A 17385-nucleotide genomic window follows, 5' to 3' on the forward strand; every position below is an offset into this window, starting at 1 on the left:
TATTGCGCCGGGCATCCTTTGTGGGGAGGATGAAGATGGCCTTGAGGTTCTGGGTATAGGACACATTGCCAGACTTGTGAAAAAAATGCCACAAAGAGGCCATAGTGACTACTGATGTGGATCTCAGTGCTATGTGCTTGCAGTATGAGTGGGGGATGATGTTGGTTCTGCAATATGGCCACCACCTTGCCAGGAAGGGATAGGGCAGCATGAGCATGCCACCGTGCAGCACCATGGGCAGGCTGATCTTAGCCACCACAGGTTTTGTCAGGGTGGTGCAATGTCTAAAGGGATCACAGATGGCCATACAGCAAATCAAAGCCATGGCCATGCAGATCCCAGACTCCATCCCTGAGAAGCAGTGAATGAAGTACAGGTTGGTGAGGCAGGCACTGAAATCTATTTCTCTGGAATTGAACCAGAAGATGCGCAGAATTTTGGGCAGGGTAGATATGTACAGTGTAGCCTATAGGACTAGCCTGCTTGCTTGCCTACATATGTTTTCTTATAGTTTAATTGTTTGTTTTATTGTAATAGGTTTATAGGTTTATATTAAAATAGTTTGGCTGTAACGCAAGGCACCTATAGGCCATATCCTGTATGTTGAGCTAAGGTAAAGTTAGCATATCTATGTCTGGGACCTTTCACACAGATAGAAAAGTTGGCTTACATATGTCTGGGACCTTTCACTCAGATAATAAAGTAAACATACATATGTTCGGGACCTTTCACCTAAATAGGTGGTGATGAGCTAAAGCCTAAGGTCTATATATGTCTGTGACCTTTAACATAGATAGATAAAGGATGCTTGAAGCATGGTGTAATTAATATTTATGTATATGTCATATGGGGTGTATGGGGTTGTCAGGGAGGGGTAGTACCTCTGATGGGGGAGCAGTCATACTCCTAGGAGTAGCTCATCCACTTTGGTCCCCACTTGACACCCAGCTCTCACCTGTGGCTCCAAGTAGCTGTCAGCATGCGACAGCGGCCACACCCCGGAGACCGTCTCGACTGGCGGGCTAAACCAGGTGAGGGTAGCCGATGAGTATGAGACTCTCGGTGAGTCAGGGCCTGCCTACCCATTGCATGCAAAGGCTGGATCCGGCTGACTGAGGCAACCTGGTTTAACCTGGTTCAATGGTCAGGAAGGCGGTGACAGCAAGCGTTGTGGAACGCTTAAGAGCACAACAAGACATGTAGGTGTCCTGGTCATCCACTGCGCCCTGTCCTATCTCCAGCCGACTCGACTTCTGTCCTGCCACTGGATACAGATAGGAACTGGGAAGAGAGAGTGAGGCTGATATTGCGCAACTCTCCCTCACTTTAATCCAATTCACGTGCAAGTCTCGACATCATATCATATCATATCACTTCATATCAAGTCCTGTGGCGATGGGCAAGCGACGAAGCAGCAGGTGTGGATACACTGGGAGCTGTAGCCGCTGACCTGCACATAAGCGGCTCAGGCATAATGGTCGTTACTCACTGACCGAAGCAGCAGTGGAGCTCGGCATCTTCTTGAGCGACTGAGCAGCCCTATTCAGGATTGCACTGCTCACCTCCGTAGAATGAGGAGGGGGCTAGAAAAGGTGCCCTAAACATTGCCTGCTTCACCTTACCCTGGCCAGCATACCGCGGCTGGTGGGGATCCCACAAAAGCGGTCGAACAAAAACAAAAACAAAACTTAGAGTGACACCGATCACTATTGGTACATGGAATGTACGCACGTTACTGGACAACATCACGGCAGACAGACCGGAGAGAAGAACAGCACTTGTCGCTAGAGAGCTCGCACGCTACAACATTGACATTGCAGACCTTAGCCCTTAGCGAAACTCGCCTTGCTACTGCTGAAAACTTGTGCAGCACATGACCTTCTGATCAGAAATACGGTCTTCTGCCTTCCTACCCGTAACAGGACTTTGTGGATGCATCCCCGTTCCAAGCACTGGCATTTGATCGATTATGTCATCATCAGGAGAAGGGACAGACAAGATGTCAGGGTTACAAAAGCTATGTGTGTCGCTGACTGTTGGACGGATCATAGGCTCATAGTATCCAAAATGAAGCTCCGTATCATGCCGACGAGATGACCACCAGGCTGTAAGGCTCTCAAAAGGATCAACGTGTCGAAGCTGAAGAACAGCCGCATCACTGAAAATCTAGTGGAAGACCTAGAGAATGAGCTTGCTGATCTTTGTATTGAGGATGACGCTGAGAAAGACTGGGAGCGATTCTGCAACACTGTCCATACAGCTGCATTGAAGGTATTGGGGCCCTCCACATGCAGGCGGCAAGACTGGTTTGACGAAAATGATGCAGAAATCCAGGCCTTACTTGCTGAGAAGCACCGCCTGCATTGTGCATATCAAAACGATCCATCCTCAGTGGCAAAGAAGACCGCCTTTATCAATGCTCGCAGAACAGTACAGAACCGACTGCGTAAAATGCAGGACTTGTGGATGAGCGCCAAAGCAGATGAAATACAGGCATATGCGGACAGGAATGACTATAAGTGGTTTTATGAAGCCCTCAACACACACTATGGCTAGGTCTACACTGCAGCGGGGGTCCGACCTAAGATACGCAACTTCAGCTACGTGAATACCGTAGCTGAAGTTGCGTATTTTAGGTCGGCTTACCTAGCGGTGAGGACGCGGGAAAGTCGACCGCTGCCGTGCTGCCGCCGACTCCGCTGCCGCCTCCTGCCGAGGTGGATTTCCGGAGTCGACGGCAGAGCGATCAGGGATCGATTTAACCGCGTCTTCACTAGACGCGGTAAGTCGATCCCCGAAAAACCGATTGCTACCCGCCGGATCGGCGGGTAGTGAAGACAAAGCCTATGTTCCACAGTCTTCTGGGAGCTTTCCCCTCCTGAACTCTGATGTTACTGTGCTCCTTACAGAGAAGACGCAGATTCTCCAGAGACGGGCTGAACACTTTGAAGCAATTCTCAATCGCCCCTCAGTCATCAATGATGAGGCCATTGACAAGATACCCCAGGTTGCAGTCAATGACTCCATGGATGCTTCACCAGAAGAGGACGAAGTGAAGAAAGCTATCAATCAGCTGTCAAGTGGCAAAGCCCCACGGTCAGATGCCATACCAGCAGAGGTGTACAAAGTCGGTGGACCCGTGCTGCTACGGAAACTCACTGAGCTGTTTCAGTCCTTCTGGAAGCCGGGAACAATTCCACAAGAATATAGAGATGCGTCCATCTTGCACCTCTATAAGAGGAAGGGCAATCGCCAGGTATGCGACAATCACCGTGGAATCTCGCTGCTTTCTACAGCGGGGAAAGTTCTTGCATGGGTTCTGTTGAACCGATTGATCACTCACCTGGAGAAGGGCTTACTGCCAGAATCACAGTGTGGCTTCCGCAAGGGACGTGGGACTATTGACATGATCTTCGCTGTGCGTCAGCTACAGGAGAAATGTCAAGAGCAGAATCGTGAACTCTACACAACTTTTGTGGACCTCACGAAAGCATTTGACTCTGTCAGTCGCCAGGGCCTGTGGAGGATCATGTTGAAATTTGGCTGTCCAGACAGATTTATACGAATGGTATGTCAATTTCATCACGGTATGATGGCTCGTGTCCTGGATGACGGTGAAACATCTGAGGCCTTCCCAGTCACCAACGGCATCAAGCAAGGGTGTGTTTTTGCATCCACTTTGTTCAGCATGATATTTTCTGCCACTTTGACTGATGCCTTTCAACACTGCACTGAAGGAGTAGGCCTGAAGTATAGAACTGACGGGAAACTATTCAATCTGAGGCGACTGCGTGCCATCACCAAGCTGAAGGAAACTGTACTTCGAGACTTTCTCTTTGCCGATGATTGTGCTCTGAATGCTAGTACAGAGCCAGAAATGCAAGCCAGTATGGACAAGTTTTCAACTGCATGCAACAACTTCGGTCTCACCATTAACATCAAGAAGACTGAGGTCATGCACCAGCCAGCTCCCCACGCTGCGGACTCAGAACCATCCATCACTGTAAATGGACAGAGACTTCAGACAGTGGACCACTTCACGTACCTGGGCAGTACCCTTTCCCGAGCAGTGTCAATCGATGATGAAGTAAACTGCAGAATTGCTAAAGCCAGCTCTGCATTTGGCCGATTGCGCTCCAACGTTTGGGAACATCGAGGGATCAGCCTACCAACGAAGCTGAAGGTCTACCGAGCAGTGGTGCTTCCAACTCTGCTGTATGCCTGTGAGACGTGGACTGTCTATCGGAGTCATGCACGAAGGCTCAATCACTTCCACATTTCCTGTCTGCGAAAGCTTCTAAAAATCAGATGGCAGGACAAAGTGCCTGATACTGATGTCCTCACTAGAGCCAGTCTGCCATCAGTTCACACATTGCTGATGAGAGCCCAGACCAGGTGGGCCAGACATGTCGTGAGAATGTCAGATGAACACATTCCTAAACAGCTCTTCTACGGAGAACTCACTCAGGGAAAGCACTCCCATGGAGGACAAAAGAAGCGGTTCAAGGACACGCTGAAGACCTCTTTGAAGTCCTTCGAGATCAACACTGCCACATGGGAAACCTTCACACTGAACCGTCCAGCATGGCGCAGTCTCATTCACACAGGCAGTAATACCTCTGAGGCAAGGCGTATTGCTGAGGCTGAAAAAAAGTGTGAGCTGCGCAAGTCCAGAGCTGCTCGTACATCATCGACAGTGCCATTACATGTCTGCCCGACGTGTGACAGGATGTTCCATGCCCAAATCGGATTGATCAGTCATCTTCGGACGCACAGAGCCCGGTCATCAAAAGAATGAGTTGTTGAGGTCTTCATCGATAACGATGGACGAACATCATCATGTCATCAATATGTACAAATATACCGGCCTATGGAGTAAGGGTACCCTGGAATTTTGTGGGTGAGGAAATGAAGTTTGGGCATAGAAGGAGGGCTCAGGCACCGGTGCCCTATAAGAGAGGCAACTCACTTTGCTAAAGGGAGAGCCTGTACTTGTTCTTCTTAAAACTTTCTAAGTTCCAAGGAGAGTAAGCTAAGCTTGGTTTCCCTAAGTTTGTTAAGTAAAACACTAAGTTAGCTTCAATAGCTCTTAGCCCTAGCTTCTTCTAAGCTCTGCACCTCTCACTCAAGAATTGAGGAACCAGAACTCTCTTGGCATATCAGAGGTGAGGCTGGTCCTGTGTCTCTTACCTCCAGGTTATCAAGGAAAGGAGTGAGTATATTAACCTAAGATTTGTAGCATATAACACCGTATGTATCTTTTAAATAGCAGTAATATAATTGTAACTTTGTAACTCTAATTATTTCACCATTTAATTATTACTTCATGTATCTTAATAAAAGTCCTGAGGGCTATATTTGTCTCAGTGTGAGCTTCCTGTCATACCCCAAGGGTCCATTGTAAATTATGTGTAGCCTGATTTGGGCAAGAAATTTATTATATTCTGCTCAGATTAATTGGTGAGCCTATAACCCATACTATCCAAATTAATATCATTAACCTCGTAGGACTAGGTGGGTGACGGCCAGCATGCAGATGAACTAGTACATGGGCCCATGGAGGCTTGGCTACCTCTTCATAATGAAAAGGATGGTGAAGTTCCCCAAGATGTCTATGGTGTACAAGATGCAGAAGGAGATGGAGATCCAGACACAGGCCACCTCCAGGCCTGGAATGCCCAGCAGGATGAAGGTGGAGGGGTTGGTGAAGTCGGATGTGTTGAAATCTGACCTGGAGTAGGGGAGAAGGTGTCCAACTCTGAAGTAGAATGGTGTGTCTTACATGTACTGTACATTCCCCTGATTTCCTGTATGTACCCAGAGTTTGGGTCATGGTCACAGTACAAATGCCTGGATGGAGAGATAATGTTAATATGACACACTACATGAACTACTGGAGGCTATTCTCAGGGGTGAAGCAGATTGGTCGTTCTTCACACACTGAAAAATGAGATTTACATGATTCAGAGAAGTAAATTATGTACAACTGACCCTACTAATGCCAATTCCATATTTAATGGTGCTCCATTGGTTAATAATTCCTACATGTCATGGTGTGGGAAACCTTCATGGGTACCAGCAGGAAATATGTGTATTGGTACAATACCCATGGAAAGGAAGCCCTTGAGGAATTCCACCATGATTTCAATAATTTCCATCCCACCATCAACCTCAGCCTAGATCAATCCACACAAGCGGTCCATTTCCTGGACACAACTGTGCTAATAAGCGATGGTCACATAAATACCACCCTGTACCGGAAACCTACTGACCGCTACACTTACCTACATGCCTCCAGCTTCCATCCAGGACACACCACACGATCCATTGTCTACAGCCAAGCTCTAAGATATAACCGCATTTGCTCCAATCCCTCAGATAGAGACAAGCACCTACAAGATCTCTATCAAGCATTCTTAAAACTACAATACCCACCTGCTGAAGTGAAAAAACAGATTGACAGAGCCAGACGAGTACCCAGAAGTCACCTCCTACAAGACAGGGCCAACAAAGAAAATAACAGAACACCACTAGCTGTCACCTTCAGCCCCCAACTAAAACCTCTCCAGCGCATCATCAGAGATCTACAACCTATCCTGAAAGATGATCCTTTACTCTCACAGATCTTGGGAGACAGACCTGTCCTCGCTTACAGACAACCCCCCAACCTAAAGCAAATACTCACCAGCAACCACACATCACTGAACAAAAACACTGACCCAGGAACCTATCCTTGTAACAAAGCCCGATGCCAACTCTGTCCACATATCTATTCAAGTGACACCATCATAGGGCCTAATCACATTAGCCATACCATCAGGGGCTCGTTCACCTGCACATCTACCAATGTGATATATGCCATCATGTGCCAGCAATGCCCCTCTGCCATGTACATTGGCCAAACCGGACAGTCTCTACGCAAAAGAATTAATGGACACAAATCTGACATCAGGAATCATAATACTCAAAAACCAGTGGGAGAACACTTTAACCTGCCTGGCCATTCTTTGACAGACCTGTGGGTGGCTATCTTAAAACAGAAAAACTTCAAAAACAGACTCCAAAGAGAGACTGCTGAGCTGGAATTGATATGCAAACTAGACACAATCAACTCAGGGCTAAATAGGGATTGGGAATGGCTGAGCCATTACAAAGATTGAATCTATCTCCCCTTGTAAGCATTCTCACACTTGCTTCTTATCAAACTGTCTGTACTGAGCCATCTTGATTATCACTTCAAAAGTTTTTTTCTTTTTCTTTTCTCTTACTTAATTGGCCTCTCAGACTTGGTAAGACAACTCCCACCTGTTCATGCTCTCTGTATGTGTGTATATATATCTCCTCAATATATGTTTCACTCTATATGCATCCGAAGAAGTGGGTTGTAGCCCACGAAAGCTTATGCTCTAATAAATTTGTTAGTCTCTAAGGTGCCACAAGTACTCCTGTTATTTTTGCGGATACAGACTAACACGGCTGCTACTCTGAAACGTGTATTGGTACAGTTTATCCCTCGTTATTCCTTAACGCAGTGAAACCCAGGCAAGAGTGTCCATGCTGTATGGAGTTCCACGTTTACCTGGTTGCTCAAAATATGAGAATGGTAAAAAATGAAACCTTTGCCAAGTCATGTGCCGGGGGAAATATCCCAACTAGGACACATGTCAGTGAAAAAACATCGCTGATAGCAGCTCCACAGAAACACTGGCTCATTTGCAGCACTAGCCAAACAGGGACAATGTTTGGATGCCCAAGGAATAGGCTGGAGAATAACCTGCTCTGGATATTTGCTCAGTTTTGGTCACCCAATCTCTATAAAGCATTTAGCGGATAGAAAGGGGATTTCTGAAACAGGCTATGGGAATGGAGGAGGCTGCCACATGCGGACAGACTGAAAAGTGTTTAGTTTAGAGAAAAGACAAAGAAGGGGGCATATGATAGAGGAGAGAAAAATAAAGAATTGAACTGATTACATTCAAATGGACAAACAGAGAACAGTTCCCAAGCAGTAATATCTATAGATATTTAGTTCTTCAAAAGGGGTAATTCCCCGAAGCTGAGGAAAATTCTCAGGAAAACTGATGGGAAGAAATTCAGAAAGAAAAATGTGAATGAAAATTGGGAGTTATTTAAGAGGAGTTTATTAGATAGCTAAAAAGCCACGATTCCACAGTCAAGGAGGTGGTGATGGGAAGGTAGCAATTGGTGGGGGGGAAAGGGATATATTACACATGGGGGGAAAGGGAAAATAGACAGTAAGTAATACAAATTGGAATTTATTAAAACTGATAAGGGACTCTAAAGACATCAGGGAAAAATCCATGTTTAGCATGACTAAGGATAAGAAAAAACTAGGTTATTAAATATACTAAGATAAAAATAAAACATTGAAAAGTTTTAGGCCAGTTACTAGACAGAGAAAGGAAACTTGTTAATGTTGCAGAAAAGGTAAATATGTTCAAGAAATTTTTTTCTGCATTTGGAAAGAAGCCGTACGAGATACTCATATCACATGAGATAATGAAATACTTTCCAGGCCATTAGCTATCTAGGAGGGTGTTAAAGAGCATCTGTTGTAGAAGATTAGAGTTATGAACTCCAGAGGTATGAACTAACCAATGACCACACATCTCATTCGGAACCAGAAGTATGCAATCAGGCAGCAGCAGAGCAAACGAAAAAGAAAAGGCAGATACAGGACAGTACTGTGTTAAATGTCAAGTTTTTTTTTTAAGGGAAAGTTTTAAAAAAAAAGATTTGACAAGGTTAGGAAACAATGGAAAACCTGGTATGGGATTAGTTTTTAAAAAGTCTAGGAATATAATTAATGCTAGTCAACAACTTGGAGTGACAGACCCAGACCAGTGCAGTACAGGAGTCTGGTAGAGGGCAAATATACTGGTCACTGGATGAGTAGTTTTCTGTTCCCTGAGTGACCAGAGAAGGGGCTGCACTAGAGTAATCAGGAACCAGCTAGAACCAGTTAAGGCAGGCAGGCTAATTAGGACACCTGGAGCCAATTAAGAAGAAGCTGCTAGAATCAATTAAGGCAGGCTAATCAGGGCACCTGGGTTTTAAAAGGAGCTCACTTCAGTTTGTGGTGCGAGTGTGAGGAGCTGGGAGCAAGAGGCGCAAGGAGCTGAGAGTGAGAGGGTGTGCTGCTGGAGGACTGAGGAGCACAAGCGTTATCAGACACCAGGAGGAAGGTCCTGTGGTGAGAATAAGGAAGGTGTTTGGAGGAGGCCCTGGGGAAGTAGCCCAGGGAGTTGTAGCTGTCATGCAGCTGTTACAGGAGGCACTATAGACAGCTGCAGTCCACAGGGCCCTGGGCTGGAACCCGGAGTAGAGGGCGGGTCCGGGTTCCCCCCAAACCTCCCAATTGACCTGGACTGTGGGTTCTTCCAGAGGGGAAGGTCTCTGGGCTGTTCCCCATCCCACATGGTGAATCTCTGAGGCAAGAAAATCCGCCAATAAGCGCAGGACCCACCAAGATAGAGGAGGAACTTTTTCACATTGGGTTATGGAAAACAGGTGTTGTCAAAAAAAAACAATTTAATCCTTTAAAGAATGTACACATTCAGTTCATCAAGGGAACTGCGCAGATGCAGTAAAACTGATTTCTCTGAGGCATTTGATTTAGTAGGGGAAAACATTTGGATAATAAAATGAACACTCTACAATATTCAGGGCAGGTGTAACGTTTGATCTGGAACATTTGGTGAGCAGGGCCCATGCAAACAAAATGTTTTAATAAAGTCAAATGCAAAATTATCCTTTTGGAACAGGGAATGCAGGCCCGACCCACAGACTAGGACACTGTAATATGGAACGCAGGGACCCTGAAATGGATTAAGTGATCACTGTGGACAACGAAGTCATTGTGAGCTCCCAGTGTGATGCTGTAGCCAAAAGGGCTGATGTGATCCTTGGATGCATAGACAGATTAGTGGTGAGTTGGAGCAGGAGAAGGAGTTTACCTGTGCACATGAGATTTACTGATCTCTGATCCCATAACAACTGCAGAAAGTTCTCATGTCTCCCCTCAGTCATCTTTTTCCAGCTCTGTCTGTCTCCTATCTATCTATCCATCTGTGCAACTTTCCTTTATTTTCTTTCTAATAAATTATAATTTATAAATATACACAAATACACAAAACAGCCAATTCTCCTCTGACTCAGCACAGAGCCCAGGAGTTCTCATCTCCCTTTGGGAAGGTTCCTTAATTCCTGTTTACTCCTAAAGCTGGATAATTAGCACAGAAGCAGAGACATGCTTCTCTGTAGCCTGTTTACATTCAGATGCTCCCTTCTCCTCTAGAGGCTGAGTGAACCCCAATGGGATTACACAGAGCTATATTATAAACGGTGCACACTCATGGGTCGGCTCTCGGCGTGGGATGCTGCTGCATATGCTGGGGTGAAAGAGGTGTGGGACACAGCTACCTGAGGGGGATTCCCAGGGAAGACGTTTCCATCTCAGAATTCACAGGTACCCATCTCTTGCTGAGGAGCTCACCTGCTCTACAAACCCTGATCAACAAACCCTGTGCAAAGTGGGTGTGATGGGATAGAGAGTAAATCTGTGGTCCTTTCTGCTCTGCACAACCATGAAACATCCCAGGGCCCTTGCCATAGGTAATGAGTTTGCTAAAGAATGTCACTCTTTTTTTGTGCACCCCTGCTCTTCCTGCCTGATGGACTACCACCCCGAGGTGGCTGCATTTCAGTGGCAGAGGGTATCCTTCAGGATAAAAGGTGTAAGTAAATGTAGAAAGAATTGTTATGCCTGAAACTTTCAAAAAACAATTCTGCTCTAAGCAGACACCCAGCATGGGAAATTTCAGTCCAAACGCCTGAAATTTGGCAAATTCATAAGCAACTGAAAATGAGGTCTTCTAATGGAAGGTGTCAGACAGCCTTAACTACAGGGGATGCCACCAGCACCACCTACAATGGCCAATCTATTTGTGAATCCCATTCTTCTATGCTCTTCGTGCCAATAATATTGGTAGCAAGGAGTTCTACAGGGCAAATCTGGATTATGTTTGCAATTTTCTTTTCTCAATGTTATATGTTCAGACTTTCAGTTTAACTAAATGTTCCCTTGTTCATGTTATGAAACACATTAAATAGAAATGCCTGATCTACTTTCTTTATCAATAGATCCATAGGGTTTAAGGTCAGAAGGGACCATCTGATCATCCAGTCTGACCACCTGCAAAACACAGGCCCATTACATTTCACTCAGTTACATCTGTATTGAGCTGAAAGACTTGTGTGTGACTAAGGCCGGGTCTATACTAGGATTTTACAATCATAGAATGATAGAGCCATAGAGTTATAAGGGAACGCAAAGGTCAGCTAGTCTATCCCCCTGACAAGATGCAGGATTTGTTTTGTCTTAGTCCTCTAAGATTAATGGCTATTCACACGTCTTTGGAAAACCTCCATGGAGGGAGCTTCCATGACTTCCCTGGGAGTCTGTTCCATTGGCCTCCTGTAGTTAAAGTTAGGAAGATTTTCCTGAAATTTAATTTAAATCTGTTAGGCTGAAATTTGAACCCATTGCCTCTTGTCCTTCCCCTCTGTGGTAAGACAGAATAACTTTCCTCCACCTTTTTATGGCAGCCTTTCAACTATTTGAAGATGACTATCATGTCCCCCATTAATCTCCTTTTTTCCAAATAAACATACTGGTGCCTTCAGCTTCCTCATATGGCTTGCATTCCATCCCTTGCATAACATTTGTCACTTGCCTATGGATACTTTCCAGTTTCTTTACATTATGTCTATATATTGGTGAGCAAAATTGGACACATTACTCCAACTGAGACCTAACCCGCGCCGAATAGAGGAATACTATAACGTAGCATGACTTGCATGTTATACTTCTGCTAATATAACCTAACATTGCATTTCCCTGTTTTGAAAAAGCAAAAAAATCCACACCCCAGACAGATGTAGCTATATCATAGAATCACAGAACTGGAAGGGACCTCAAGAGGTCAGCAAGTCTAGTCCCCTGAACTCATGGCAGGGCTAAGTATTATCTAGACCATCCCTGACAGGTGTTTGTCTAACCTGCTCTTAAAAATCTCCAATGATGGAGATTCCACAACCTCCCTAGGCAATTTATTCCAGTGCCTAACCACCCAGACAGTTAGGAAGTGTTTCCTAATGTCCAACCTAAACCAGCTTTGCTGTAATTTAAGTCCATTGCTTCTTGACCTATCATCAGAGGTTAAGGAGAATAATTTTTCTCCCTCCTTGTAACAACCTTTTAGGTATTTGAAAACTGTTATGTCCCCCCTCAGTCTTTTCTTTTTCAGACTAAACAAACCTAGTTCTTTCAGGCTTCCCTCATAGGTCATATTTTCAAGACACCTAGTCATCCTTTTCTCCAGCTTTTCCAGATCATTTTGAATTTTTATCCTATTCTCCAAAGGACTTGCAACCCCTCCCAACTTGGTATCATCTGCAAACTTAAGTGTACTCTCTATGCCATGATCTAAATCATTCATGAAGACATTGAAAAGAACCGGACCCAGAACAAATCCCTGAGGAACCCCACACATTATGCTCTTCCAGCTTCACAGTGAACCATTGATAATTACACTCTGGGATCGGTTTTCAAACCAGTTTTGCACCCACCTTATAGTAGCTCCATCTACATTGTATTTACCTAGTTTCTTAATGAGAAAGTCATGCGAGACTGTATCAAAAGCCTCACTAAATCTAGATATACTACCTCTAATGCTTCCCTCCTATCCACAAGGCTTGTTACCCTGTCAAAGAAAGCTATCAGGTTGGTTTGACATGATTTGTTCTTGACAAATCCATGCTGACTATCACTTATCAATTTATTATCTTCTAGATGTTTGCAAATTAATTCCTTAGGTATTTGCTCCATTATCTTACCTGTTACAGAAGTTAAGCTGACTTGTCTATAATTGCTCGGGTTGCCCTTATTTCCCTTTTTATAGATAGGCACGATATGTGCTCTTTTCCAGTCTTCCAGAAGCTCCCCTGACTTCCATGACTTTTCAAAATAGCTAATGGCTCAGATATCTCCTCAGTCAGTTCCTTCAGAGTATTCTAGGATGCATTTTGTCAGGCCCTTGTGGCTTGAAGACATCTGACTTGTCCGAGGAACTTTTAACTTGTTCTTTCCCTATTTTAGCATCTGAACCTACCCCATTTTCTCTGGCATTCTCTATGTTAGGTGTTCAAACACCACCAACCTTCTTGGTGAAAACCGAAAGAAAGAAGTCATGAAACACCTCTGCCATTTCCACATTTTTTGTTATTGTTTTCCCCCCTTCGTTTAATAATGGACCTTCCCTGTCCCTGGTCTTCCGCTTTCTTCTAATGTATTTGTAGAATGTTTTCTTGTTACCCTTTATGTCTCTAGCTAGTTTGATCTCATTTTGTGCAAAATATATTTGTTTATATTCCTCCGTTGTAATTTGATCTTTTTTCCACTTCTTGTAGTATACTTTTTTTTTTTTTTAGATCATTGAAGATCTCCTGGTTAAGCCAGTGTGGTTTCTTGCCATACATCCTATCTTTCCTATGCAGTGGGATAGCTTGCTCTTCTCCACTTAATAATGTCTCTTTGAAAAACAGGCAGCTGTCTTCTATTGTTTTTCCCCTTAGACTTGCTTCCCATGAGATCTTACCTACCAACTCTCTGAGTTTGCTAAAATCTGCCTTCTTGAAATCCATAGTCTTTATTTTGCTGTTTTCCCTCCAACCATCCTTAGAATCATGAACTCTATCATTTCATGTTTACTTTCCCTCAAGCTGCCTTCCACTTTCAAATTCTCAACCAATTCCTCCTTATATGTAAAAATCAAGTCTAGAACAGAATCTCTTCTAGTAGCTTTTTAAGTGTAAACAACCCTTCAAGCAGATTTTCAAGAAAACATGCAGTCTGGATCTCCTAACATAGGAAATTGAAGAATCCAACACTTCCCTACTCATTATGTCCCAATGGTTAATCACCCTACGTGATAAATATTTGGCCCTAATTTCTAGCTGGAATTTGCCTGGCTTCAGCTTCCAGCCCTCCGGTCTCGCTCAGCCTTTCTCTGGTTGATTACAGAGCCCATTATTATCAAATGTGGACCCCAGAACTGGATGAAATCCTTTTCAGGGTCCTTGCATTCCATAATACAGTGCTGTAGTCTCTGGGTCGGGACTGCATTCCCTGTTCTGAGAGGATCATTTTGCATTTGACTGTTTTAAAATATATTATTTGCATGGGCCCCACTTTCCAAATGCTCCATATCAATCAGTATACCTGCTCTGGTCTCATCATTGCAAACACTCTGCCAATCTTTGGGTCATCCACAAATTTTATCTGCAGTGATTTTCTGTGTCCTTCCATATCATTAATGAAAATACTGAATAGCATCGGGCCTAGAACTGATCCGTGCAGAACTCCACTACAAACAGCCCCATTTACTCATGAAGGCCTATTGACTAAAGCTTTCTGAGATCCATCAGTTAGCCAGTTTTCAGTCCATTTTAAATGTTCTCTACTGATATTGTAGGATGTTAAATCTTTTAACTCAATATTTCCCCTACTAAATCAAATGCCTCTGAGAAATCAAGGTTTGTTATATCTGCATGGTTCCCTTGATCGACCAAGGTGCACTCTCATAGAAGGATGAAATGAGGTTTATTTCACAAGATCTGTTTGCTTAAACCTTGTTGGTGACTGGCATTAATTACATTTCTAGACTTTTTTTTTTAACGAATCCCATACCAGCTTTTCCATTATTTCTTAATATTGTCAATTCTTTTATATAAAAAAACCCTTTCCCTTTATTTTTTAATACTCTACATTTAACACAGGAATTGACATAAAACTTTTCTCTTGTTGTTAATATACTTAATAACCTCCTTTTTGTGATCCATACCCCTGCCAAACATGGAGTTTTCCCTGATGTCTTCACATCCCTTATCAATTTTCATAACTTCCGATTTCTATTCTTAGCTATCTATTTTCCCTTTTTCCTCTTTGTTCCATATTGCTTCCCCCCTCCCTTCAACTGCTGCCTTCACTTTGCCACTGAACTGGGTTATTACCCAAGTTGTTCACTTTGTTGATGGTGGAATCATGATTTTTCCACTATCTAATAAACTGTTATAAAAAGTACCAATTTTCATTCATATTTTTCTGTCTAAATTTTTCCTCCTAATCAGTTTTGCTGACAATTTTCCTAAGCTTTGGGGAATGAGTCCTCTTGGAGCACTAAGTATCTATCGATAGTGCTGGATGGGAACTGTCAATTTGAATGTAAATCAGTTTCATTTTTATTTTCCTCTCCTATATCATCTGCTCCCTTCTTTGTCTTTTGTGCAAACTAACTAAAGAGTCCCAGACTTTTCTATCTGTCTGTATATGGCAGCCTCCCCCATTCTCAAAGCCTATCTTGAAAACCCCCTTTATATATGTTATATCCTTAATGGAGACTGTTTGACCAAAACTGAACACATATCCTGAACATGTTATTCCGCATCCCATATCTTAGGGATCTGAACATTGCTTTTGTTTTGTCCACTACTGCGAATGAGCAGGTGTTTCTCTTGAGCTGCTATCAATGGCTCCCAGGTCTTTTCCCTGAGGTATGTTCTAGTTGAGAGTTTTCTCCCAGCATATGTCTTCCCAAAAGTTTGTTTTTTTCCATTCTCAGATGTCGAGCAACTGGATGAATCGAGAACACCCTACAGTATGGACTCCCTATCCTGGCTCACATTGAATTAAGGAACAATGATGGATAACCAGTGTCCACACAGCTGTTTCCTGCTGGTGCCTCTTAAGGTTCCTACACCACAAAGTGTAGGAATTATTAACACAGGGAGCACCACAAAATAAGTAATTGGATTTAGTAGGGTCATTGTTCATAGTTATTTTCTCTGAATAATGAAAATGTCATTTTTCTGTGTGCAAAGAGTGATTGATCTGCTTCTACCATGAGAACAGCCTCCATTAGTGCATGTAGTGTCTCATATTAACGTTGTCTCTCCATTCAGGCATTTCAACTGCGACCATCACCCGAGACCCTGGAAACACAGAGAAAGTCAGGGGAACATACGGTACATGCAGGAGACACCCTTATGCCTCAGAGTAGGACACCTTCTCCACTACACCATGTCAGATTACAACACAACTGACTTCACCAACCCCTCCACCTTCATCCTGATGGGCATTCCTGGCCTGGAGGCAGCCCATATCTGGATCTCCATCCCCTTCTGTGCTATGTACGCCATAGCCGTGTTGGGGAACTTCACCATCCTGTTCATCGTGAGGCGGGAGCCAAGCCTCCACAAGCCCATGTTCTATTTCCTCTGCATGCTGGCCGTCACCGACCTGGTCATGTCCACATCCACTGTACCCAAAATGCTGAGCATCTTCTGGTTCAATTCCAGGGAGATCAGTTTCAGGGCCTGTCTCACCCAGATGTACTTTGTTCACTCCTTCACAGCGATGGAATCTGGAATACTCGTGGCCATGGCTTTTGATCGCTACGTGGCCATCTGCAATCCTCTGAGATATTCCACGACCTTGAAAAACTCTGTTGTGGCCGAGATAGGCCTGGCCGTGGTGCTGCGCAGTGGCATAGTCACATTACCCTATCCCTTCCTGGCAAGGCGGTGGCCATATTGCAGAACCAACATCATCACCCACTCCTATTGTGGTCATATAGCTGTGGTGAACCTAGCCTGTGCTGACATCCGCATCAGTAGTTACTATGGCCTGTTTGATCTTTTCTCTGTGACCGGAATGGATGTGTTTTTTATTGCCGTGTCCTATACTCTGATCCTCCGGGCCATCTTCCGCCTCCCCACAAAGGATGCCCGGCTCAAAACTTTTGGGACCTGCATCTCTCATCTTTGTGCCATCTCAGCTTTGTACGTCCCAGATTTCTGCACCTCTCTCACGTACCGGTTTGGCCACAATGTGCCACTGCACTTCCTCGTTCTCTTTGACAGTTTGTACCTGGTGGTGTCCCCCGTGCTACACCCCATCATTTACGGGGTGAGGACCAAACAGATCCGGGGCAGGCTGCTGCAGCTCTTTACTCATAAAAAGACATAAATGTTTTCTCCTTGTGTTCTGGCTCTCAGATTGAGCTCTGTGCAGAGCTGGCTGGTCCATGGTGCTCAGGCCTCTTCCCTGAATCACATACTGGACAGACAGACACACATTAAACCCTTCCCTGTCCTTACTGTGCTGTGTCACTGTGATGAACTGGGGAGTCAGTCTATGTACACTACACTGGGTTGCCACCTTTCTAATTGCTGGTAGCTGGATCCCTGACATTGCAATCTTGCCCCATCTCTTCTGTCAACCCTCGACCCTGCTGTGTGTCTTCT

At 44.3% G+C, this 17385-nt stretch overlaps 1 protein-coding gene across 1 annotated transcript; it reads left to right on the forward strand.

Moving 5' to 3' along the window:
- The first annotated feature begins 16108 nt into the window (after positions 1 to 16108).
- On the forward strand, positions 16109 to 17107 carry LOC135883779 (olfactory receptor 52E4-like). The gene has a single exon (XM_065411027.1). The coding sequence runs from the start codon at positions 16109 to 16111 to the stop codon at positions 17105 to 17107; it is 999 nt and encodes a 332-aa protein (XP_065267099.1).
- Positions 17108 to 17385: the final 278 nt, after the last annotated feature.

Source organism: Emys orbicularis, chromosome 1 (assembly GCF_028017835.1).
Source record: "Emys orbicularis isolate rEmyOrb1 chromosome 1, rEmyOrb1.hap1, whole genome shotgun sequence".
In the NCBI taxonomy this organism is placed as follows: Eukaryota; Metazoa; Chordata; order Testudines; family Emydidae; genus Emys; species Emys orbicularis.

What these genes read in the sequence shown, in the direction of transcription:
- LOC135883779 (XM_065411027.1), top strand. Translation starts at nt 16,109, where the DNA reads ATGCAGGAGACACCCTTATGCCTCAGAGTAGGACACCTTCTCCACTAC.